The 26,843-nt window shown below is 37.5% G+C and overlaps 3 protein-coding genes across 5 annotated transcripts in view; all 3 read right to left on the reverse strand.

Moving 5' to 3' along the window:
- LOC131791379 (protein kinase C-binding protein NELL2-like) overlaps positions 1-6,990 on the reverse strand; it is a 51,609-nt gene extending 44,619 nt beyond the window's left edge. For 2 of the 3 annotated variants that reach the window (XM_066171746.1, XM_066171744.1), the window contains exons 1-4: positions 6,662-6,894; positions 5,598-5,717; positions 3,858-4,201; positions 3,594-3,743 (exon numbers count right to left, since the gene is read on the reverse strand). In XM_066171746.1, the coding sequence (XP_066027843.1) occupies positions 3,594-3,743; positions 3,858-4,176 (469 nt within the window). In that variant the 5' untranslated portion in view covers positions 4,177-4,201; positions 5,598-5,717; positions 6,662-6,894. The other variant, XM_066171743.1, reaches the window with a different exon arrangement.
- Positions 6,991-14,233: 7,243 nt separating this feature from the next.
- Positions 14,234-15,536, reverse strand: LOC136283615 (lactadherin-like). Its single transcript, XM_066172740.1, has 2 exons — positions 15,273-15,536; positions 14,234-14,347 (listed from the first exon to the last, which is right to left on the reverse strand). The coding sequence occupies exons 1-2, from the start codon at positions 15,534-15,536 to the stop codon at positions 14,234-14,236; spliced, it is 378 nt and encodes a 125-aa protein (XP_066028837.1).
- Positions 15,537-19,775: 4,239 nt separating this feature from the next.
- LOC136283428 (retinoschisin-like) lies at positions 19,776-26,223 on the reverse strand. Its single transcript, XM_066172282.1, has 6 exons — positions 25,895-26,223; positions 24,848-24,967; positions 23,109-23,452; positions 22,843-22,992; positions 21,911-22,224; positions 19,776-21,004 (listed from the first exon to the last, which is right to left on the reverse strand). Exons 3-6 carry the CDS (start codon positions 23,425-23,427, stop codon positions 20,864-20,866), a joined length of 924 nt encoding a protein of 307 aa, XP_066028379.1. The 5' UTR covers positions 23,428-23,452; positions 24,848-24,967; positions 25,895-26,223; the 3' UTR covers positions 19,776-20,863.
- Positions 26,224-26,843: the final 620 nt, after the last annotated feature.

The following is a 26,843-nucleotide window of genomic DNA, read 5'->3' on the forward strand; positions in this document are numbered from 1 at the left end:
GGGCGCGTTGTGTGACTTAGTAACGAAATTTTATCTAGAAACACAAGACATAACACACAAGTTATGGCCTGGATCGGGTTTAAACCAAGACTTTTCCATCTAGAGGGAATAAGCTTAATGTATGGTAGTTGCCTTTCAATCACTTGGTCCCTAGTCGCCAAGTTTCTCAAAATTATACTGTAATCTTTTGGTTTGCCGATGGAGTCGAGAAATTGTTTTCACAAGAATAAAGGTTAATGTTTATCAATACGTTTCGTGAGACGCACACCTTTGAATCTACTCGAATCTACACTCACACTTTTTGAATCTAATTAAATCTTCCAGAACCTGTAATAAGGAAGAAAAGGAAGTGATATTTTGCTTTCTTAGCAAAGGAATAAGCTGTGCAACATAAGGGCCACCACGAGATGGAAACGAATGCGGACCCTATTCTGCTGACTGTTGGAGGAATGAAAATCTACCTTAACGGGGTTGGGGTGAGGGGGGCGTTGTCAGAATATCAGTGATCGCCGATCAAGTTTTGTATCACGATCAAACTTGACGGTTGTTTTCCATCGAAGCTGTTGTGGTTCGACTGGAATTTGAAAAAAAAGGCGTAGTAACCGTTACTATGCCTTTTTTTTCAAATTCTTTTGTGAGTGGGACACACAAAAAAAATCATAGAAGTTGAATTACTGTTGTTTATTGCAACTTTAATTCCTTCTTAACTACCCAACACACCGGTGTCTGTGTAACAGTTCAAATAAATTATCTGATGCGATTAATTAATCTTTCATTTCATGAATCAAATACCAAAGAGGTTTAAAGATCATTTTGGTGGATTCAGCTATTAATAGCAGCGAGTGCTTGAAAAACAGATCCTAAGTACTAAATGGACATGAAAACTTTTTTCTCCTTAAAAAGCGAATCTATCATTTTAGGAGTCAAACTATCATCTGTAAATCGCGTGCGTGCGACACCTTTACTACTTTTCTTCACTATGTAGTGATGTTGAATAGTCACCCATGGCTATTAATGTGGCATAGGGAGCTGCTCTTGGTTTGTTTTAGCGTACTCCTGTTGGTTCACGCATGTTTGACGGGCTGATGTTGTTCTCCTACAGATCTGCTTTGTTTTTGGATGAGCACCCTGTTTTTAAGTTGTAGGTATCCATGCCACAGGAGTCTCGATTCTACAGTATCTCTTAATTTTATTTTCATAAAGCATGAACTTATCAGAAAAGAAAACTAACACCGATAGCAGCTAACTTAATGAAGAAGCAACCGTGAGCTCACATATCTTTCAGTGGAGATCTGGAATACATTTTCTATTTTACCTTTATTCTGAATAACTGTTTTATTTTACTGTAACGAAAGGAATGTAGCCAGGGGCGGATCTAAGGGAAGGTGCAGGGGTGCACACCCATCTTCCCCTAAGATGACCGGCAACTTTATTAAATAACTAGTGTTGTGCAAAATAAGAAAAACAAATAATGATGATAAAATAAAAAAACAAAACTGTGGGAATTATTGGCATTAAAATGGAACACGAGGTTAGAGAATTTATGTTAAATGCGGTCAAAATGATAGGTTGGCGTTGACTTTTCGAGCGTCAGCCCTTATGTTGGTCAGAGGAGAGGTTCGTCAGTTTTTCTCCTGTTTTTGTGTCAATGAATGTCTACACATATACGAACCCTTTAACGTATTACTTAAGCTCAAATATTTCAACTCTCAAACATGGCCAATTATGGTATGTTACAGGATAAGATAACCAGCGGCTTTCCTATATAAATAGTATTGTGCAAAATAATAATATGAAAAACAAAACTGTGTGAACTATCAGACCCTCTGTTCGTCAGAGGACACGTCAGTTAGGTGATTCCTTTGTGGTGCACCCACTCCTTCGAAACATCCTGGATCCGCCCCTGGGAATGATTAGTTTGTTAACTGAATAAGTTTATTAGTTTTTTTTATTTGCAAATGTTTGTTTTCCTACTTTAAGACTGTTTGTATTCTTTTTCTCCTTCTGTTTTTATGTTGATGCACAACTACACACATACGAACTCTTTACCGTATTACTTAAGCACAAATATCTCAACCCTCAAACATGGCCAATTATGGTGTGTTACAGGATAAAACCGAACGTATCTGGCTTTGAAGTCAGTTCTGAGTGAATGCTTCACGATACTGGTCCGATCTGAGTTTCCTGTGAACACCTGTAAAAAAAACAAAAAACAAAACAAAACAAAGAAATTGAACAACTTGGTATGGTGCACCAATTCTATATACAGTTAAGTAAGGAGGCGCTGGGAGGAGGGGGAGGGGAGGTGTGGGGGCCATTTGAACAGGTCTTAACTGCTCACATCTCTCACGCAACTTTGTCTTCTATTGCATTGCGGCCCAGCCTTTCCAAACGGTGTTCATTTTTCCGTCACTTTTTTCACCTTTTTTTATTATGGATTTTTTTATTACTCATCATCCGATAGCCAGAAGTAGATGGTCAAGGTGACACGATTTTTTCCTTTATTGAGCTGCAAGACGGCTGTTGTTGAGTCTATTCCCGGATATAAATGTTGCTAACATTTAAGCTATTGTTTGCAGCATGCACATATTATGTCACTATCATGATTTACGAACAAAAAAACGAAACAAAACAAAACAAAAAAACAAAAACGAAACAAAGTCATATGAATCCACGACAAAGACAAGGTTAGGGACAGAATAGGAGACGGAACGGAGACTTCCTGTCTCACGAAATCGGGAAAATAATTTCATGCGAAATGCTTTAGTTAATATATCCTGGATGGAAAAGTCTTAGCAGTACATTGCGCGACTAATTTCTAAATCTCTTCGACCTCATGCAGCACACGAAAGAATAGATAAACTACACTTTCTTAGGTCTTTGAACCATTCCATAAAAGACGCATCAGACGCCTTTCAGAATTTTCAAGCAAACTCGTCATACTACACAACCTTGTTATCTCCGACGACATTCTCTGCTGCAGTAGCCAATGGAGTTACACATCCAAATTCAGCATCTAAATGTATTTCTGTTTGCTAATTATTTGCATTGGCTTCAAACTCTTTTTTAATTGCTGATATTAAAATGTCAATAACAGTTCTCTCCATACCTTTTCAATATTCGTTTCCTTGTAAGTGTTCCAAGTTATATTGTTTGTAGATAATTGTAGTCTGTAGCTAGTGGTCCATTCAGTATTCCTCATTTCTCCTTGTGTGGCCACAGCACAAACAGAACGGACTACGCCCATATCAACTTGAAGATAGTCTGTTCTATCAGTTGTACTACGAGGACACCACCCTCCCTTTCCCCTGGTTTCGTTCAGTCGGCCAAAGTGTGGTTTGTAAGAACTACTGTAAACACTGCTCGCTGTAAATCTGGCATCTGGAATTGTATTGTTGTCTGTCACACCAACAGGCCCACATTCTAAATAGGAGTAAATGAAATAAACAGTAAGGCTTATCTTTAGCTGCGTTTATTGTTTTTCTTCCTTATATAGAAAAAAATGAAATAACTACAAAAAAAAGAAAAACGATTAAGAGAAGGCCTTTCATTAGCACGAAGGCAAATAGCCATGGAATATTTGTTGTACCAACCTTTTGTCTTCATGTCGCAGCGAGCTAAAATAGAGTTCCCAGATCTTGTAGAATCCAACCAATAATTACCGCTAACTGCTTGTTCTCCTTCACTCGCCTTGATTTCCTCGCACGATTCAGCAGGCAGCTCACGGATTGATCCCAGGGGAACTGAAATGGAAATATTTCTCTTTGGCTGAATAAAAGTTAGAAAAATCACTAGCTAGTAATGCAAAATCCATAAACGTAAGCACCCTGCTATTTTATTTTTGCAAGTTATATTACCTCGTTTTGGACCTTTCGCCATGTAATATCTGTACTCGTCCTTGACAAAGTCCTCTGGTCTGGCCTCTTTAGTTCGGTTGTTTAACTCACATATTGCAATGAACATGACGACATTAAAGCTTTGACATCTGTCATCAGCGAGACAAATGTCTCTGCATTCGGGCGTACCTGGTGTAGTCTTGAACGTCTTATAGGTATGGCCTTTAAGCATCATTTGATAAATCGAGTTTATTCCGTGACATTGTTGACAAGCAATGCCACGGAACATGAGAGAAATTAAAAACAGCGCGGTAAAAAACGAAGCTTGTCGAGCAGCCATATGAAGAATAACAGATCTATGACACCTGCGAAAATATGGTGAGCATTTTAATTGAAAAAGAATTAAGTAAAAGGGCGGGTTATTGGACAAGTCCGAGGGAGTATGGGAAAGCTGATGAAGTCCTAAAAAATTAATGAGCAAGAAAAATATTGAAAATAAGCTTACTCAAAAGTACTTGGGAAATACATAGAGAATATTACATGGGCGCGCGTAAATATGGAATTTCTCTTCGAGTGTTTAACTCGATAGCAACCATGTATTATTTTGTTTATCATATAAACACAGTGAATAAAAATATGAGTCGACAAACCCCGAATGACAACCGCAGAGTGCGTTGGCGCTAACTCCTAAGATGGAAAAATGCGTTGAATCATGATAACAAAAACAACAATGGTCGTAATTTTCTTTTAGTATATTGGTTTTCTTCCCCCTTCTAGGAAAGTTTGAACCTCACTGTCTGTCAGCGATACGGATTTTTTTAAGTGTTTTAGCCGCCCTAATTCACGAAAGCTCCGATAAACAACTTGTATTGAGAATCGTGAAGACTTTGCCATTCATTCATCAACCTGACCGAGTGGCGCTAAAGGCAAGTGACGATCAGTAGCTGATTGGCTATATCAACGCACGTAAAAAATACGATATTTTTTCACGTGTGTTGTTGCAGCTTTTCTCAGGGCCAGAAATCCCTGTATAACACCGCAGTTAATGTGATAAAGTATCATATAAAGCAAGTTCGTCGAGGCAGACTTGTAGTTTTGACGTTCCATTTGAATTTAATGACAAAAGAGAAATAATCATCCACTCCAATGTTTCTGAGGAGAAAATTCCTCCATGGGTAATTAAAAAAAACGAAACGTTGTCCTTTTAGACTCCGTCTCTCCTCTCTCTACTCTTAAAGTCTTTTTCACAAGCCGCTAGTTTACGAGAAAAGAGACTGATATGGCAATTTAATTTTCCTTCAAATTTTTACTGCTTGCACGTGATATCAAGAAGATGGGATGATAAATCAAACAGTCTTTGTTCAAAAGCTGAAAGGTTTTTTCATGAAGACGTATCTACGAGGAAAGGAAAAATGTGGAGTAGTTTTCACTGGACTTCCCTTTTGTCATCAGGCGAAACACCCGTTTGATCTATTTAAAATTATTTTATATTTTGAAACGTGAAAAAACTACCTAACTAGGAAACTTTACAAGTAAGAAACATTCGATGATACTTGTGCTTAGTTTTCGGCAAATAACTTTGGTCGTAGGCTAGCTTATTGTAATTTCAGAGCTTATTCTGCATTCTGTAGGATAAAGAGGGTGATGAAATGCCACAACGGAGGCGTACGTCTTCACCTAACTTTTCCTGACATAATTCATTTTCGCCTTTTCTAAAATGGCAAAGTTTAAAACAAGATATGAATAAACTTATACACATACCTGGAAAATAATACCCGTTGTTTCCTAAACTGACTCTGATAAGTCTTATTCTGAGGTGTAAAACACTTTAATCCGCAGGTTGCCACAGTCAACTGAAGCTGAAATGATGTCTAGAGGGAACTATAAAGTTTACAACGCTTTAGCCTCTGCATGGCATGTAATTAGCTACTGTCTTTTGCTAAAGGGGTGGTTATTTGTGATATCAATGAAATGATATGATATAGAGTTTTTAACTTTAATTCAAAGATTTCCAACATATGAAATACCGTTCAGATTCAGATAAATATGAACAGTGTATTTCTCGCACTTGTGCATCAAACGACCACTGAGAAGGATGAGAAAATCATCTGTGCCAGGACTAAATGAGCTCATTTTAATCTTTTTTCTCGATTGAATTAACTGTGTACTCTTTCATTGACAACTACACTAGGTAAACATAACAGTAAAGTAATCTTAAACTTTTAGGGATAAAAACCAAGTTATTTAATCCTCTTGCTTGTTTTTTAAAGCACAGCTCTTGAGACCCCTTTGCGATAATCAAGATATCCAATATATCCATTGGAACACTTCACTTTATAACGCTTTTAAACAATTAGCAGATAAATGAATCTTGATATGCCGTTTGTAACTCAGCCAGATATAATGATGGTAACCTTGCTCGGTTTTGAGTCGCAGACATGAAAGTTTAAAATTAAGGATTTTTTGAAAAGCTGTACTGTTGCTATGTATAACTCTATATATCTGCAAAAATATTCGCAACACGCTGATAAATAGGTTGGAGATAGTATCATCAAAGTGTTGTCGAGTTTAAATATCGAAACAAATTTGAACCTTAATAGTGCAGCCAAATAAACAAATTGTAGGCTGAAAAGAAACAAATCAGGCCAGATTCTTCGTAGTTATATCTATGAGGGTGCGGCTGACGATTCAAATGTTGGCCATCTGATTTTTCGGCAAACGATTAATATCACTCCGTTACGGTCGAGAGAAATGCTGAAAATATATTTGAACTATTTCTTAAAAAAATTTATTAAATGTCATAGTTCTAAAACACATTTACTCACCAGCTTTTACTTTTAGAGGCAAGCGACAAGGCTAATTCCAGATTTCCTAATTTCCACGAGGCGGTAAAGTTTCAGGTCAAATGACTCTATCTCAAACTTCGTGTCGAGGTATTCGCTCAGGTATCTGTTAAATTCTGAAATAGAACGGTGTTCTCCGATTTTAATTCTCTCCCTCTATCTTTCAATTGGCTTTCCTTTCCCAGCTCGTTATGAAAAAAATTATGTTTTTTAGGAGAGCCATCACTCACACAATGAATGAAGAAATTCAGGATCTTAGAAAAAGTCAGCTGTCTGTCAAATCATCCCACGCGCGCGAAAGGAAGCCAGTAACGGTTCGCGGAATATGACTCTGCGGGAACTGAGCCAAATGTCATTGTTTTCATCATTAGTGTAGATAACCTTTCAAACACATAAACCACAAGACAAGAAGTCTACGATTTTGAAACATTGACGCATCGCAAACCTCCAAATTTTCATTTTCTGTTTTCTTTTTTTTTTTGTGATATTTGTTTTAAGTGCAGTCGGAATTGATACTGTATAGAGGTTCGGTGTGTTGAGATGAAGCCACATAGAACCTGATGCAGCTTACTTTGTAATCTAGTCGTTCCATTGTTCCATGTTGCATTGGCGTGTTTAGTGGGTTCTTAAGGGTAAAGTGTTTTAGAAGTCATTTCACTTATTTCACCGGATATTGTTTAATCTCTACAATAAACCTCATTTATTTTTCATGATTTAAGAGTGGTATTTCAGACAAAGGTCCGGACTTCATATCTTGGTCTCAGTTTTCTTATAAAAATAACTTTTGGGGAACAATTGTCTTTCGAAAGTTCCTGTTATTGCGCATCTTAAAACACCGGCCACATTCAGTGGATCTTAATGGGTGATGGCTTGTATGGTTAATGAATAAAATTTTGACCATTTTACAGCAAAGAGTGGTATTTCAGACAGAGGTCCGGACTTCATATCTTGGTCTCAGTTTTCTTATAAAAATAACTTTTGGGAAACAATTGTCTTTCGAAAGTTCCTGTTATTGCGCATCTTAAAACACCTGCCACCTTCAGTGGATCTTAATGGGTGATGGCTTGTATAGTTAATGAATAAAATTTTGACCATTTTACAGAAAATGTAAACTTCTTTCCCTTATGCTTATCAGACATGTCAAAATTTAATTTCAGTTAATTTAAAAGGTTAAAATTAACTTCCAGCAACGTTGTAAAACACTTTTGCTCGTTCACTTTCATTATCAGAGGCAATATTTTTTCGATATGGTTTTCGATATTCGTGTAGATAACCTTCAACCACATTAGCCACAAAACAAAACCATATCAGGTTATGATTCTTAAACATTGACTCATCGTAGATCTGCAAATTTATAGTTTCTTTTCTTATTTCTTGTTTGCAATGTGTACGTCTACCTGCTAAAATCTTTACCGTTTTAGGGCTCACGGTTAACCCCGTTGAGCTCTCTCCACTGAACACAATTTTGGCATATCAAGGAAGTGATACTTGAAACCGAATGCAGGTTACACCGTTGTTTCGTAGTCAGCATTAGTCATTTTCATTCTATTTGTGGCATGTTAAGTGGCCTCTCTGGAGCTAGATGTTATCAAACGTTATAAAAGATTCATGAGAATTATGACTAATCAATAGGCAGTATTTGAGTCGCATGTTTACTTCTGTAAACCCAACATAAATCAACTGTATGAAAGCACGGGAAGGATTTGAAAGGGTAGCAGGGGAAGGCTGGGGTTGATGAATCATGAATTAGTAGAATTATCAATAGGATTCATTTTCATAAAGATTTTTTAACTCCCCTACTCAGTATGCTTAACCTTAATAAACACAAGCCATGGAAATTTGTGCAAAGTTTAATAATCAATCACTAGCTTGATACAAAAAAAATAAAATTACATAAAGAGAAAAATGGGTGGCTATTTTACACTTCTGGACAATTCCACACTCCATCTCTGCGTCTTAAATTGAACGTCGCGAACCTGTTCTAATGAAATGATACAATTTAGGAACCAATTTAATTTTTTGCACTGAGATGCCGTTTACACAATGCATTCAAAACACGTAACACTTTACTTGTCTCTTGTCAGGTTTATTGAGAACGTTTAATGCATCCTCTCCTTCCATCTCAATCAACTGACGGTTAATCGCACAAATTAACAAATAAAGCGATCGCAAGTGGACAGATAACGCTCTCCATTTTGCTTGGCCACCGCACAAACGAACTTGCCCAACCAAAAGTTTAACATATTCGGCCACATATGCTCTTGTGGAATGGTCAGATCTTGAACATCTTCGCATTTCAGATCGACCACTCTACCGACTTCTAACACTGTACATGTATTCTGCCGCCGCTGCTACCATTCCTCGAAGACTTTTCTACCCCATTTAGTGTTGTATTGTATTGCTTTCGGAGTGGCTTCCGAGAGTAGACTGGTCTCTTCTTCTTTACTCTTTAAATTTTGAGAACGAAACCGACCAGCCATTTTTCTACTACAAAAGCTATGTGAAAATGAATTGCTATGATTCAATGCTGAATATTTCCAAACTCCTATGGGTCAATTGCACGCCCAAGTGGCTAACATGACAAACGCAATCTACTATCACGGTTTCATTCCATAAGTCAAATAAAATATTCGCGTCCGACCTTTATGGGCTTTAGAGGGCTCCCTCTCATATTTCATCAATTATTTTCAATTTGGACACAAAGCTTGGCGCATGTTACGATTTTTTGTTATTGAAATTCAATCACTTTGCCGTCATTTGACAGTAATGTTTTGGTGTTTATTTTTAATTTTAATCTTCCTTCTACTACTCCACTTCTGTTCGAATAGATCGAAGTTATTCTAGAAAAGTCCAGTGGTCTAATTAGTGGCCTCATTTTTTCGAAGAGGTGCACTCTCTCTCTCAAAACAATTAAAGCGATAGTAGCGAGGAATTTGCTACGAAAAGAAAAGTGACACAAGACATTGACGAAATATGACCTGCAACAAACTGGATAACCGTGTATTTAGTTAACTGAGAGTCAGTGGTTACCCTCTTCAGTCGAGGCTAGTGCCATCTCTTGTTCATTTACAGTCTTCAACCTTTGTTCATAGTTATTGAACTTCGTTTCGATTGGAATGAATTTAGCAGAGTAAAGAAGCAAACATAAAACAGACAGAGCTGAGCCGGCACTCACCGGGAAAGAAAGATCTCGAAAACTCATGAACGATGGAAGCTGACCGAAAGCAACTCTTTAGTATGTTTTAAAGTATACCGGCGCCTCTGTCACGGCTAAACGTGACATCAATTTCCTCGTAACTCTCGCTTCCTTCTTTTTTATAAAGTACGTCCCTTTATATATTGACTTATGTGATAGAGGTATTTTATACTATACTCGAGCGTTATTTGGAATGAGACATCAGGATAAAAAAAAAAATTTAAGAGACACTTCCTTTCTTGTATTTTACTCATCTAAAATCTTCTTTTTCTATTACGTCAGATGCTAAGGTTAATTCGACTGCGTTTTTTTTAAATTTAGCTTGTAGGATTTTTAGCATTGTGCTTCATGCAACAAAGTTATTCCAGGGAAAGATCTTAATAGAAGATAAACATAATTTGATGTAATGGCCATAATATCTTGTTTGGCTACGACAGTGGGGCTCAGAGACAGGAATACAACCTACTGAATTGCTTAGCTTGTGTAGTTTATGTAGTGATTGACAAAGCCAAGTCCTTTGAGAAGATAATACGTTTCTGTATCGAAACAGTTCATCAATAGCCCATTCCTTACGAAACATTATAAAATGTTCAGAGAAATGCGTGCGCCGTGATTGGTCAGAACGAGTTCATTATTTAAGAATTTGTTTATACTTAGCGTGCGTATATCGAGTTATGGATGCACACAGGAAGTTTGGAGAGCACGTAAAATGCTTGAGAGTAGCTCAAGGCGCAGCCGAGAGCAGCTCTAGCTTTTTCAGTGCTCTCCAAACTTCCCAAGTACATCCATAAATCGATATACGCACAGCTAAAAGCATGAGCAAATTCTTTTGTAGCAGAGCGACAACAAGGATGTGCGCGAAGAAGCCTTTTATTGTGATAGGGTGAAAAATTCTCACAACACACAAAAAAAAGTAAACAAACGTCCCTATTGGCTGGTCAAAAACACGCCACATTTTATACTTGGGTTTGAGCGAAAATATTTGATCCAGTTAACTGATAACTGTGAGTGAAAAGCCCAAAATTTACGGGGAAAATGGAGAAAATCAAAGCCAAATGAACTCGTGTCGCTAAAAAATGTTTTAAAAGTCAAAGACCCGAAGTTATCAAGGGTTTTGATTGTTCAAAATAATGTTTACGCTGCCGTGTACGGTGCAATTGGAGAAGACAGACTGCAGGAAACTTGCAGTTTCTTCCTGGGCAACCACCACACTGTTATTTTTACGAACAGTTACGGCTGCAGTAGAGGACTCAGGTAAAAAAAAACGCTCAGGTCATCTTATTTACGCACGGGCGTGCCTAAATAAAGATTTTGTTCATAGCGGCTCAATAGGACTTATATAGGGCAAGCATGTTATAAATTTCCATAAAGCTTGCGCCTTACGTCACACGAGTGCACTGTTGAGTTACAATGCACACAGCTTACGTCATCGGCACGAGTGCGCGCAATTCACGATACATTTTATAAAAGAAATAAAAAATAAATAAAAGTTCGAAAACTTTTTGTGATATATACCTTTCAAGATTTTTTTTGTGACCGCTCAAAAACCAATCTTCCAAACGAGAGATGACCTTTGTGATAACGAGGATATCATGGCTAAACCCCTCAGAGGTCATCCATGCAAAAGTCTTGCCGAATTTGCCATGAACGCGACCCCAGGTAGGCGGGTTACCCCACCTTGAGACGTTTACATGGCAAATTGTCACCCCGGCCGACAGGGTAACCCTACCTGGCAGACCAGACCCCACCTATCATGTAAACGTGATCAAAATAAATAAGAAATTATATAGACAGGCGGGTTACTTCACCTACCTGGGGTCCCCCACCTCCATGTAAACAGGCCCTTATACGTTTGGCCCTCATGCATCATTTGATAAATGGAGTGTTTTTCGTGGCATTGCTGCCTGGCAATGTCACAGAACACGAGAGAAATGAAAAACAGCGCGGTAAAAAATGAAGCCTGCCAATCAGCCATATGCATATCAGATCTGTGATACCTGCGAAGAAGAAGGCGAGCGTTTTCATGGAAAAAGTTTTTGATTTAACTGGGAGGAGTATTTGAAAATCTAAAAGGAGGATGGCAAGGCTGGTGAAGTCCAAGTGATAATAATGTTAACAAACAAATATCTAAATGAAGACGCACCTAGTAATCTTCCAATAAATAATCTCTCACACAATATTAAGCCACGACAGACTTACGGCATCAAAATTTCAAAAAAAAATAAAAGAAAGAAAAAAGCTGTCTAATATCATTTTGGGGAAAATTCCTCTTTGGGTAATCGAGGAAAAAGGAATTTTTTGTCGCTTTAAAATCCGGCCCTCAACCTTTTGTAGTCTTTCTTGCTAGCGATCAGTTTGCGGGAAAAGGTGAGGAACTGTGTAAAAAAATTAATTTTTGACAGCTTGTAGAAGATTTTAAGGAAAAAAAAATACGAATCTTTTCCTTGATGAAATAATAGATTCGGATTCATCTCTTTAGTGATTAATTCAATTTCATCATTTAAAATTTCGGTGAGGATAAAATACTACTTTTAGTTTTCATCTGAAAAAAGTGATTTTTATAACAAACTATGGAAAGAAGATACACCTACCTGGCTAAAAGTACACGTTGGGTCTTTAACTGACTCCGTTTAGTCTTTTTTCAGGGTGTGAAGCATTATTGCCAAAAGTAGGTTGCCAACAGCTAACTGAAACTGACAGGATGTTAAGAGGGAGCAATATTCTCTCGGAGGAATTCGAAGTTATATCATTCCACGGACAACCACGTAACAGATGATTAGCCACTGTCTTTCCTCACAGTGGTATATCGTTGTTTGAATAGTACGATGTTATTGGGAAACGTTAATATATTTTATATAATTAGCCACCTCCTCTTTTTTTTTACAGGGGTGCATCTTGGTTGGATCATTCAGATATTATTAGAAACAGCTCACATCTTCTTTCAAACTAGGCATTGTTGTGTTGTACGGACAACTGGAGCTAATTGTACTACACCACGAACAACCAATTTTAACAGGTAATTAGCCATTGTCTTTCCTGACAGGGGTGCATCTTTGTTGGATGAGCGGGACGTTACAGGAAACAGTTAATATTATTTCAAACTAGGAGTTGTTTTGTTTTACGGCTAAATGGAGCTGAATTGATGTTTAGAGGGGATGAAATAACATCACGAACAAACTCCCAATAAATAATTAGCCAAAGTTTTTCTTTAAAGGGGCGCATCTTTGTTGGACCAGTGGAAACAGTTAGTATCTTTTTCATACTAGGCGGAGTTGTGTTTTACGGCTAAACTGATGTTTAGAGGAATTGAAATAACATCACGAACAACCTCTGGGTAAATAATTAGCCACCGTTTTTCTCTACAGGGGTGCATTTTTGTTGGATAAGTGGAAACAGTTAATATCTTTTCAAATTAGGCGTTTTTTTAAGGCTAAATTGTTGTTTAGAGGAACCGAAAAAACATCACGATAAAACTCTGGGTAAATAATTAGCCACCGTTCTTCTTTACAGGGGTGCATCTTTGTTGGATCTGTGGAAACAGTTAATATCTTTTCCAAACTTGGCGTTCTTTGGTTGGTGATCATTTCCTTTAATTTATTCTCATGATATTATGGATGATTCAGCAGTATAACTGTAAGGAGTGATTAGATGCTGGTCATACTTAGGGTGTAAAGAGATAAGGCTGACACTGTTGAGTTTGACTTGATGAACAGGTTGCTAGAACGGGGAATCTAGATCCAGGTCCCTGACCAACTCATTTCGCGCATTTTTATATCATGCTTCAACTGAAAAGGAAGAGATAGGTTTAGGCGTCACCATATATAAGCTTTTTGTAAGCTTTTCTTTTCGGCTGAATAAACTGTTTGTTTTGTTCTAAATTGATTACAGCTGGGTAGACATAGCAGTGAAGAATTAGCTATTAAGGCTGACTCAGTCCTGTTATCCCGGGATATTGAACTAAAGTTTCTCAATCTTCTTGTTTCTATATTACAAAACAGCCTTAAGACCCCGTTGTGATTATCATGATGTCAGCTTTAGCATTGGAACATAAACGTCTGGAAGTTTGCAAAAATAAAACATATAGAGTAAAACAGTAAAGAAACTTCTTCGATAAAAACCAAAGCAATAAGGACTCCTCACTGTTTGAAATTTTTGAAAAGTGGTCGAAAAATAAACTTTTATACTTAACTATGTAACGGCATATTCTGTTGGTGATCAGGTTATTCCACAATTCACACTGAATATTGCCATCTTGGCTTGAGCAGTTCGCATTGTTTGTTATTTTTTATATGCATTTAAATTGTTCAAAAAAGAAAGAATTGATAATTGCCATCATTTTCGCACAAATATTTCAACTCTCAAACATGGAAATTGTGGTACGTGACGGGATAAAACCGAACGTATCTGGCCATGACGTCAGTAGTGAGGAAATGCTTTACGACGCTGTGTCGGTCTGAGTTTCCTGGGAAAACCTGGAAGAGGAAAAAATACATACAACATAACGAGAAAATAGTGTAGTTCGACAACGCATGATGTAAGTCTTAAGGGAAATGTTTTATGGAAAGGTTGAGGTGGGGAAGACGATCTAACTTACATCAATGCTGGCTAGGAAACTTATGCTGCATTTAAAGTATCTAGGTAACTTTAGACGGGACATCTTTATGAATAATCTATGATAGAACTGTAACCTTTTTATCTTGAATGCTGTCGCAGTAAAAAAAACTTAAGATATTTCCAAAAGCTTTATTGTGAAAGAAATACAAGCTTAAGAGCTGCTCAAAACTCTGGAACGAAACCTCTGCACTATTTTACTCTTTTAACGTCAATCCTTTATCATTTATAATTTGCTTCACTTAATGTATTGGTAAAGATCTCGAAATCGTGATAGTTATCAGCAGACTATTGGGTCCATTTTCCTGTAAAAAAAAGTGAACTGCTATTCATGAATGCATCTACTGATAGCTATTTTGTTTCTTCCGCTTGAAAACGGTTTTGGCACGTTCGGCCAGTAATCATATTCACGAATAGCAACAATTCACAGTCTTGCTGGCAGTGGTGCAATACAATACAACACAATACAATACAACACAATACAATACAATACAATACAATACGATACGATACGATACGATACGATACGATACGATACAATACAATACAATACAATACAATACAATGCAATGCAATGCAATGCAATGCAATGCAATACAATACAATACAATACAATACAGTTTTACGTCGGTAACGTAGGGGGTGGTTACCCAATCCTCTGAGCCTAATGGCTCATGTTGAAAACGCTCGACAGAAATTTGCAATTTTGTGTTAAGTCGCTTTTGTAATTTACTGAATTGGACACTTCCCGGTCCTATAATCATTACTAACAGTTGCCGATCAAACCTTCGCAGTGCTAGTTTCCTCGTAAGCGTTCCAGGTTACACCGGCTGTGGATAGGTACAGTTTGTAGCTAGTGGTCCACGAAGGGTATATCCTTTCTCCTTGGGAAGCCACAGCACAAACAGACAGCACTGTACCCATATCAACTTGAAGATAGTCTTTTCTGTTAGTTTTGGCCTTAGGACACCATGCTCCATGCCCCCTCCTTTCATGAAGTCGTCCATACTTCGGATTATGTCTTGCTTCATTGAATGTGCTTGCTGTCATTCTGGCATCGGAGATTGCATTTTTGTCTGCCACGCCAGCAGGCTTACATTCTAGATGAGAGTAAAATGAATCAAACAGTAAGGCTTATATTTTCCTGAATTCATTTTTTTGCTTCCTAATGAAGAACAATATGATTTAATTAGTATAGACTTTGAGCGTGGATCAAGCTGCAATGATTTAAAAACATGGTCTACGAACTCTACGCTGAGAGGCAAGCACAATGATCACCTTTTGGTGAATTGTAGGTCCATTCATTTTATAAATTCTCAAATGTAAGACAATGCTGTATCGTTATCACAAAAATTGGCCATTGGAATTATCTATGGCGATTTGTATGTCTGTGGACATATCCTTTATCATGGAAAAGAGTAAGCTCTTTGACCAAACATTCGAATTACAAGAAAAAAAAAAAGCCGTGACTTTATTAATATCAAAAAATACCATATGTCAGAAACTCCAAGTTTTTAAAGAAAAAATGCAATTTTCCCCTCGTTTCTACGTCCTTACTAATCATTTCAACCAAACATAATAGTAAATCTCCGATTGGTGAGTGGTACGTCCACACCTTTCCTAACCTCACAGATTTAGGAAATTGTTTTGCCGATATCTCAAAAATTGAAACTTGTGGAGCTTATTGTAGAAAGAAGTAGCTCCATGAAGTTCGCCCTTGTTACGGGCGAACCATATGACCATATTCCATGGAGAAAAAATCGTTAACCAGTATTCGCACTGTGTAAAAATTTCAGTTCGTAGCGATTTAAAATAACGAACTTATTAGCACTTGCTGGGTTTAGGCAATTTTCAAACTCATTGTTGAGCTTTACGAGCTCGAAAACTTTTTGTGATATATCGCTTTCGCGATTTTTTTTTGACCGCGCAATTACCAATCTTCTAAATTGGCGATGGTCTTTGTGATGACGAGGAGATCATCGCTGATCCCCTCGGAGGTCATCTGTGCAAAAATCCTGCCGAAACGACATTTTAAGCTGTTTCCCACGTCAAAGTATACTCTCCCCTCGTAAATGAACTAAAAAAATATATGCGTTTCTCTTTCACTGGTCGCCTGATCAACGGTAACTTACTTCTCACAAGACCTTGTGAACAATTTCTCTTGTACATTATAATTAAGCTATCTGTGATTCGTACAAAACATTGGGCGAAGGCTAGGGGAAAGGGAGCCGTAAAGGATTCTAATGGAGATGATAATGAAAATGACAAAGACAATAACAGATAACAACCGTACCTTTGCAGCTGTTTCTTCCGTCGCCAATAAATCCCGGTTTGCATGTACAGTTGTAGGATCCCCCAGTGTTAATAATAATAATAATAATAATAATAAAAGATTTATACCGCGCCAGTATCCTACTGTTCAAAGGCGCCTACAAGAAAAAAACTTAAACATTAACACTTAAGACAGCTAATATTAATTATAAAAGGCTTTTCTAAAGAGTAAAGTTTTTAATCTACGTTTAAAAACAGACACAGACTGAGCATTTCTAATTTCACTTGGCAAAGCATTCCATAATGATGGTGCTGCTACAGAAAAGGATCTTGCGCCATATGTTTTCAAGTTATAGGATGGAGAAACCAGAAGGTGCTTGAATGATGAGCGTAGTTGACGCGATGGGGTGTAAGATGTAAGCAGATCACAAATGTACGACGGTGCCAGGTTGTTAAGTGCCTTGTAGGTTATAAGTAAAATCTTAAAAATAATACGTTGGTTAACGGGAAGCCAATGAAGATTGAAAAGAACAGGCGTAATGTGATCATGCTTTTTTGTAAGTGTGACGAGGCGCGCCGCGGCATTCTGGACGTGTTGTAGCCTTTTTATAGCGTAGGCTGGTAGGCCATACAAAAGGGAATTACAGTAATCCAGCTTCGAAGATACAAACATATGAACCAGCAATTCAGTAGTGGTCGCTGAAAGATATTTCCTGATATAGCTAATATTTCGCAAATGATAAAATGAAGATTTACAAATGTCAGTAATATGATCCTTAAAGCAAAAATGGTTGTCGAACATAGTGCCGATATTCCTCGCCTTTTGCACGGAAGGAATAGTCTCACCAGCAACTGAAATTTCGTGAAGGAGTGGTCTTGGAAGATGTTTAGCGGAAATTACCAATAATTCAGTTTTGTCTTTATTTAATTTAAGACGATTAACCATCATCCAATGACTGATTTCATCCACACAGCTCTCGATGCTAGAAACCGCTAGATCCCTATCACCCAGAACGGTTGGTTGGAAAGACAAGTAAAGCTGTGAGTCGTCAGCATAAAAATGATAGCTCAGGTTAAATTTCTTTACGATATCTGAAAGCGGTGAAGTATAAAGCAAATACAAAATGGGTCCCAAAACCGATCCTTGTGGCACTCCACATTTAAGGTCATGTTTCGTCGAAGTACCGCCATCAACGGAGACATATTGCGTGCGATTCGATAAATAAGATTGCAACCATAATAGAGGCTTCCCAGCTATCCCAAACCGTACACGTAAACGAGAGAGGAGGATGGTATGATCGACTGTATCGAAGGCAGCGGAAAGGTCTAACAACAGCAAAATTACGATTCGACGATTATCAATGGCAGAAAGAATATCATTGTGAACACGAATAAGTGCAGTTTCAGCACTGTGATATTTCTTGTACGCCGACTGGAATGTCTCATTTTACTCATAATCGTTAATGTAGGAGATAAGTTGATTAGCTACCAATTTTTCAATTGCTTTGCTAATAAATGAAAGATTCGATACCGGACGATAATTGCAGAATTGAGTATGATCCAAAGAAGATTTCTTAAGGAGCGGGCGTAACATTGCAACCTTGAGTTGCGAAGGCATCTGACCAGATTCCAATGAGATATTTATGATTTTGGAAATGAAAGGCAACAGAACACTAAGTGCATTTCTTGTAACATAACCAGGAAGAGGATCAAGAGCACATGACTTAGCAGCCAGATTCATGATACATGTATGAACTTCATCCGCTGTTACCATTTTGAAAATATCAAAAGAATGTGGACAGGCGTTGTCAACAACAGCAACTGTATCTCGATGAGGGAAAGCAGCAGTCGTTATATGACCCCGTATTCTATCTATCTTTGTAGTGAAGTACTTAATAAACTTGTTAGCAAGATCAGTGGGCGATTTGCAGGGGGGATATTGAATATCTGTTTTCCTTTGTAGTAGTTTATCAATTATCTTAAAAAGCTGTTTATAATTTGACTGATTCTCATTGATTAATGATGCGAAATAATTCTTCTTGGAATCACGAATTAAGTTGTTGACAGCATCACATCCCTCAATAAACAACTTACGATCAGAAGGAAGTTTTGTCATTCGCCAGCGTCGTCGTCGTCGTCGTCGTGTTGCTACAAATGGCATTGACATGGCAACCATGCTGGCCTTTTATTTCAAATCATATAAGCTGCAGGGAACACCGAGAATACCGAGTGCGCAAGCGTCCCTCACAATGAGTAGCGACTTCTGAGTAGTAATGACAGTTAAGTTATTTCTGATGCCCGAAGCGGCGAGGAACCAAATCGAGTTGAAATACTTGGGGAATTATGTTGTCAACTAGTAAGTTGTGCGCATGTTTCATCGGATCATGATAATTATGAGAGATTTCAATAATGCATTCATCTATTCGCACGGTTTATATTATGCTGTTGTTTTGTATAGTTTCTATGCAAAATTATTTTCTCTATTGACCCAACTGGATTGCCTTTGGATATATGTGGCTTAACGTAAACAGATTGACGAAATCAATACCAAATTCCACTGTTTTTATATAATTCATTAGAAATTACTTTAATACATTAGCGAAGTAGTTAAACCGGTAGGAATTTAATGGGAAATTGTCAGCTAAGACTGATTTAATAACTTGATGGTTTGAGTTTAGTAACAAGAAAAACTGAAAAAAAAATGACAAAACAGCCCAATGAATTGATTTATACTCAATCCGCTGCAATTATCAAAATGTTTAATTGCATGTCTTAAAAGCTGTGCAAGCTATGGTTTAGTAAGGCCATAAACTCCGGTACTCAGGTTCTGTGTCGATGATCGAGCTTGACAGGTGTCTTCCATCGAAGCTGTTGTGGTTTGACTGGAATTTGAAAAAAAGGCGTAGTAACACACACTCACACACACACACACAAAAGAAAAAGTTGAATTACTGTAGTTTATTGCAATTTTAATTCCTTCTTAACTAGATAATATTACAAACGTGTCTGTCTAACAGTTCGAATAAAATATGTGATGCGATCAATCTTTCATGTTTTAAATCAAATACCAGAGAGGTATGAAGACCTCTTTGGTGGATTCAGCTAATAATATCAGCGAGTGCTTGAAAAAACAGATCCTAGGTACTAAATGGACATGAAACCAGTTTTCTCCCAAAAAAGCGAATCTATAATAAGAAGAGTCAAGCTATCATCTGCAAATCGCGTTCGTACGACAGCTTTACTACTTTTCTTCATTATGTAATGACATTGAATAGTCACCCATGGCTATTAGTGTAGCATATTGAGCTGTTCTTGGTTTGTTTTAACGTGCTCCTGTTGGTTCACCCATGTTTGACAAGTTAATGTTGTTCTCCTGGAGATCTGCTTTGTTTTTGGCTGAGTACTCTGCTTTTAAGTGACAGGTATCCATGCCTCAGGAATCTCGATTCTACTGTATCTCTTGTTTTTAGTTTCATACACTACTAACTTATGAGAAAAGAAAACTCACACCGTTAGCAGCTAAGCATAATGCTTAATGAAAAAAAACACAGTGGACTTACACATCTTTCAGTACAGATCTGGAATACTTTTTCCATTTTACCTTTATTCTGTATGACTGTTTCATCATGCTGCAGCGAAGGGGGTGTGGTCAGGGGCGGATCTAGGGGAGGAGTACAGGAGGTGCACACCTACCTCCCCCTGAGATAATCTGCTGCTTTCTTATATAACTAGTATGGTGCAAAATAATTGTAAAAAAAGTAACGATACAATAAAAAATAAAAATGCGTGAATTATTTGCGTTGAAGTAAAACATGAGGTTACAGAATTTATGTTAAACGCAGTGAAAATGGTAAGTTAGCACTGACTTTTCGAGTATCAGCCCTTCTGTTCGTCAGAGACGTCAGTTAGGTGATTCGTTTATGGTGCACCCACTCCTACAAAAAATCCTGGATTCTCGTCTGGGAATGATTAGTTTGTTAATTAGTTTGTTAGGTTAATTACTTGCTAATGTTGATTTTCTTATTTTAAACTCTGTGAATATATTTTTGATCCTTTAGTTTTTGTGTTAGAGAGTGACTACACATATATACTAACCCTTTGAAGTATTACTTAAGCTCAAATATTTCAACCCTCAAAGATGGCCAACCATAGAATGTTACAGGATAAAACCGAACGTATCTGGCTTTGAAGTCATTTCTGAGTGAATGTTTCACGATGCTGGTCTGATTTGAGTTTCCTGTGAACACCTGGAATAAAGCAAACCGAGAAAAACGAACAAAGAAATTGAACAACTTCAAGTTGGTATGGTGCACCAATTCTATATACAGCTAAATAAGGAGTTACCGGGAGGAGGGGGAGGGGAAGTGCGGGGGCCATTTGAACAGGTCTTAACTGCTCACATCTTTACATCATTTTGTCTTCTATTGCATTGGGGCCCAGCCTTTCCAAACAGAGGTCATTTTTCCGTCACTTTTTTCACTCTTTTTTTTTTATTATGGATGTTTTTATTACTCATCATCCGATAGCCAAAAGAAGATGGTCAAAGTGACACGATAAGTTCCTTTATCCAGCTGCAAGACGGCTGTTGTTGAGTCTTTTCCCGAATACAAACGCTGCTGACATCTAAGCTATTGTTTGAAGCGTGCACATATTATGTTACCATCATGATTTGCAAAAGTGAAATAAACAAACAACAATAAAACAAAAACAAAAGAAAACCAAATGAACCCACGACAAAGACAAGGTTAGGGACAGAAAGAGAGACGGAACGGAGACCTCCTGTCTCACAAAATCCGGAAAACAACGTCATGAGAAATGTTATAATTATATATACTGGATGGAAAAGTCATAGCAACACGTGCTCGACTAATTTCTAAATCGCTTCGACTTCACGCACCACAACGGCAAGAAAAAAAAGATCCTAAGTCTTTTGAAGCATTCTATAAAAGACACATCAGATACCTTTCAGGATTTCAAGCCAACCCGCCATACTTCACAAGCTTATCATTTCCGTCGACGTTCTCTGCTGCAGTAGCCAATGAATATAAGTGTCCAAATTCAGCAACTGAGTGTATTTCTGTTTACTACTTATTTGCATTGACTTCAAACACTTTGTTAATTGCAAAAAATGTTAATTTCAGTTCTCTCCATACCTTTTCGAAATTCGTTTCCCTGTAAGTGCTCCAAGTTATACCGTCTGTAGAGAATCGTAGTTTGTAGCTGGTGGTCCATTCAGTCAAACGCAGTACTCCTTGTGTGGCCACACCACAAACAGAACGCACTTCGTCCATATCAACTTGAAGATATTCTGTTCTATCAGATATATTCTTCGGACACCACCCTCCTGCTCCCCTGGTTTCGTTCAGTCGGCCGTAGTGTGGATACTGAGAACTACTGTGAGAACTGCTCGCTGTCATTTTGACATCTGGAATTGTATTATTGTCTGTCACACCAACAGGCCCACATTCTAAATAGGAGTAAATGAAATAAGCGGTTAGGCTTATCTTTACCTTCTTTACCAGTGTTTATTGCTTTCCTTCCCTATCTAAAACAATAGGAAATAACTAATGCAGACTTTGGGTGCGGATCATGCTGAGGTGGTGGAAAAGAATAAGAATAGTAATCGTTACCATCAAGCAGCGTAAAATCCATGAACGCCAGGTGACCCATGCCATTTCTTTACGTTACCTTAGCGCGCTTAAATAAGTAGTCTAATAACTTTTCTCTACCAAATATGTATCACAATGCTGAGAAACGTTTTTATGTGAATTTTAGACTTACATTCTCATCAGAGAACTAGAAAGTGAATGTCCTCTCTCTCTCCTCTTTAGTGAATTACTATTACTTAACCTCAGCAAGTTCTACCATCTCGTTGTGGACCTTTCTCCATGTAATATCTGTCCTTGTCGATACCTTTGCAGCTGTTTCTTCCGTCTCCAATAAATCCCGGTTTGCATGTACAGTTGTATGAGCCCTCAGTGTTGTCACAAATGGCATTTACATGAAAACCATGCAGGCCTTCCTTACATTCGTTGTCATCTATACATAAGCATGCATACGTTAATTTACATAAACGGATACTAACCTTTTGTCTTCATGTCGCAGCGAGCTAAAATAGAGTTCCCAGATCTTGTAGAATCCAGCCAATAATTACCGTTAACTGCTTGTCCTCCTTCACTCGCCTTGATTTCCTTGCACGATTCAGCAGGCAGCTCACGGATTGATCCTAGGGGAACTGAAATGGAAATATTTCACTTTAGCTGAACAAAAGTTAGAGACATCAGTAGCTAATAACGCAAAATCCATAAACGTAAGCACACCCTACTATTTTATATTTGCAAGTTCTATTACCTCGTTTTGGACCTTTTGCCATGTAATATCTGTACTCGTCCTTGACAAAATCCTCTGGTCTGGCCTCTTTAGTTCGGTTGTTTAACTCACATATTGCAATGAACATGACGACATTAAAGCTTTGACATCTGTCATCAGCGAGACAAATGTCTCTGCATTCCGGCGTACCTGGTGTAGTATTGAACGTCTTATAGGTATGGCCCTGAAGCATCATTTGATAAATGGAGTATATTTCGTGACATCGCTGACTGGTAATGTCACGGAACACGAGAGAAATGAAAAACAGTGCAGTAAAAAACGAAGCTTGTCGACCAGCCATATGAAGAATAACAGATCTATGACACCTGCGAAAATATGGTGAGTATTTTCATTGAAAAAGAATTAATTAAAAGGGCGGGTTATTGGACAAGTCCGAGGGAGTATGGGAAAGCTGATAAAATCCAAAAAAATTAATGAGCAAGAAAAATATTGAAAATAAGCTCACTCAAAAATACTAGGGAAATACATAGAGAATATTACATGGGCGCGCGTAAATATGGAATTTCTCTTCGAGCGTTTAACTCGATAGCAACCATGTATTATTTTGTTTATCATATAAACACCATGAATGAAAATATGAGTCGACAAACCCCGAATGACAACCGCAGAGTGCGTTGGCGCTAACTCCTAAGATGGAAAAATGCGTTGAATCATGATAACAAAAACAACAATGGTTGTAATTTTCTTTAAGTATATTGGTTTTCTTCCCCTTCTAGGAAAGTTTGAACCTCATTGTCTGTCAGCGATACGGATTTTTTAAAGTGTTTTAGCCACCCTAATTCACGAAAGCTCCGATAAACAACTTGTATTGAGAATCGTGAAGACTTTGCCATTCATTCATCAACCTGACCGAGTGGCGCCAAAGGCAAGTGACGTTCAGTGGCTGATTGGCTATATCAACACACGTAAAAAGTACGATATTTTTTCACGTGTGTTGTTGCAGCTTTTCTCAGGGCCAGAAATCCCTGTATAACACCGCAGTTTATGTGAAAAGGATCATATAAAGCAAGTTCGTCGAGGCAGACTTGTAGTTTTGACGTTCCATTTGAAATTAATGACAAAAGAGAAATAATCATCCACTCCAATGTTTCTGAGGAGAAAATTCCTCCATGGGTAATTAAAAAAAACGAAACGTTGTCCTTTTAGACTCCGTCTCTCCTCTCTCTACTCTTAAAGTCTTTTTCACAAGCCGTTAGTTTACGAGAAAAGAGACTGATATGACAATTTAATTTTCCTTCAAATTTTTACAGCTTGCACGTGATATCAAGAAGATGGGATGATAAATCAAACCGTCTTTGTTCAAAAGCTGAAAGGTTTTACATGGAGAAGTATCTACGAGGAAAGGAAAAATGTGGAGTGGTTTTCACTGGACTTCCTTCTTGACATCGGCGAAACATCCGTTTGATCTTCTATTTAAAATTATTTTATATTTCGAAACGTGAAAAAACTACCTAATAAGGAAACTTCACAAATAAGCAACATTCGATGATACTTGTGCTTAGTTTTCTGCAATTAACTTTGGTCATAGGCTAGCTTATTGTAATTTCAGAGCGTATTCTGCATTCTGTAGGATAAAGAAGGTGATAAAATGCCACTATGGAGGCGTAAGTTTTCATCTAACTTTTCCTGACATAGTTCATTTTCGCCTTTTCCAAAATGGCAAAGTTTAAAACAAGATATGAATAAACTTATACACATACCTGGAAAATAAAACCCGTTGTTTCCTAAACTGACTCTGATAAGTCTTACTCTGAGGTGTAAAACACTTTAATCCGCAGGTTGCCACAGTCAACTGAAGCTGAAATGATGTCTAGAGGGAACTATAAAGTTTACAACGCGTAAGCCCCTGCATAGCATATAATTAGCCACTGTCTTTTCCTAAAGGGGTGGTTATTTGTGATATCAATGGATTGATATGATATACAGTTTTTAACTTTGATTAAAAGATTTCCAACATATGGAATACCGTTCAGATTCAGATAAATATGAACAGTGTATTTTTCGCACTTGTGCATCAAACGACCACTGAGAAGGATGAGAAAACTATCTGTGCCAGGACTAAGAGAGCTCATTTTAATCTTTTTTCTCGATGGAATTAACTGTGTACTCTTTCATTGATAACTACACGAGGTAAACATAACAATAAAGTAATATTAAGCTTTTAGGGATAAAAACCAAGTTGTTTAATCTTCTTGCTTGTTTTTTTAAAGCACAGCTCTTAAGACCCCTTGGTGATGATCAAAACATCTAATATACCCTTGGAACACTTCACTTTAAGACGCTCTTAAACAATTAGATATAATGATGGTTACCGTACTCGTTTTTGAGTTGCAAACATGAACGGTTAAAATCAAGGATTTTTTAAAAATCTGTACTGTTGCAATATATACCCTATATATCTGCAAAAATAATTGCAACACGCTAATAACTAGGTTGGAATCTTTTGGTACCATCAAAGTGTTGTCGTTTCGATCTACTTAAAGAATCGTGTTTAAACATCGAAACAAATTTGAACCTTTATAGTGCGGCCAAATAAACAAAATGTAGGCTGAGATGAAACAAATCAGCCCAGATTCTTCGTATTCACATCTATGAGGATGTGGCTAACGATTCAAATGTTGGCCATCTGATTGTTCGGCAAACGAAAATGTTCTTTATGTTACGGTCGACAGAAATGCTGAAAATTTATTTGAACCATTTCTTAAAAAAATTTAACTAATTCATTGTTCAAAAACACATTTACTCACCAGCTTTTACCTTCAGAGGCAAGCGACAAGGCTAATTCAAGATCAAGTCGTTGTTGGATTAATGCAGAATAATTTCCTGTTTGTTTTCTTCCTAATTTCCACAAGGCGATAGAGTTTCGGTTCAAATGACTCTATCTCGAACTTCGTGTCGAGGTATTCGCTCAAATATCTGTTAAATTCTGAAATAGAACGGTGTTCTCCGATTTTAATTCTTTTCCTATATCTTTCAATTGGCTTTCCTTTTCCAGCTCGTTATGAAAAAAATTATGCTTTTCAGGAGAGCCATCACTCGCACAATGAATTAAGAAACTTAAGATCCTAGAAGTAGTCAGCTGTCTGTCAAATCATCCCACACACGCGAAAGGAAGACAGTAACGGTTCGCGGAATATTACTCTGCTAAATGAAATGTCATCAATTTCCTCTAATTTTTGCTCGATTAGAAAGAAATCATTTGTTTTCTTTTTTTTTTTTTTTTTTGATATTTGTTTTAAGGCCAACAGTTGACCCATTTTTGACATGTTCGGAACCAGGTGCAGGTTACGTGATAGTTTCGTAGTCTGCATTATTTTTAAGAAATTTTTTGGGGCCTTTTCAGCAGATTCTTGGGAGCTAGATGTTATCGAAAGTCGTTTTAATTGTAACTGAAAGCTTGGCGCACATTTGAATATTTTCCTAATGAAATTTCATATTTCATCAATTTCTCACTATTTGACAGTAATTTTTGGTGTTAACTTTATTGCTAACTTTACTCATCGCCCTTTGCAACTTTTCTTTTGCTTGATTAGAAAGAACTTATTCCAGTAAAAGTCGAACCAGTTTGTGGTCGCAGTGTTTCAAAGAGGGAACTCTCGGAAAACAATTGAAGCGATAATAGCGAAGCGTTGGAAAACAGACGTTAGGCTAAAATATGCAAATTAGGCGAGTGCAGTCGGAATTGAGACAATATAG

This window comes from Pocillopora verrucosa, chromosome 9 (genome assembly GCF_036669915.1).
Source record: "Pocillopora verrucosa isolate sample1 chromosome 9, ASM3666991v2, whole genome shotgun sequence".
Taxonomy (NCBI): domain Eukaryota; kingdom Metazoa; phylum Cnidaria; class Anthozoa; order Scleractinia; family Pocilloporidae; genus Pocillopora; species Pocillopora verrucosa.

Bases quoted from the DNA above. Each gene is read 5' to 3' on its own strand.
- LOC136283615 (XM_066172740.1), bottom strand. From the start codon at position 15,536: ATGACAGCAAGCACATTCAATGAAGCAAGACATAATCCGAAGTATGGA. The intron at 14,348-15,272 runs GTTTGATCGGCA...TTCCTCTTCCAG, and splicing joins AGGAAACTAGCACTGCGAAG to GTTTTCCCAGGAAACTCAGA.
- LOC136283428 (XM_066172282.1), bottom strand. From the start codon at position 23,427: ATGGCTGGTCGACAAGCTTCGTTTTTTACTGCACTGTTTTTCATTTCT. The intron at 22,225-22,842 runs GTTAGTATCCGT...ACTCCTATTTAG, and splicing joins CTGCGACATGAAGACAAAAG to AATGTGGGCCTGTTGGTGTG. The intron at 21,005-21,910 runs GTATGGAGAGAA...GCTTTATTCCAG, and splicing joins GGGAAACGAATTTCGAAAAG to GTGTTCACAGGAAACTCAAA.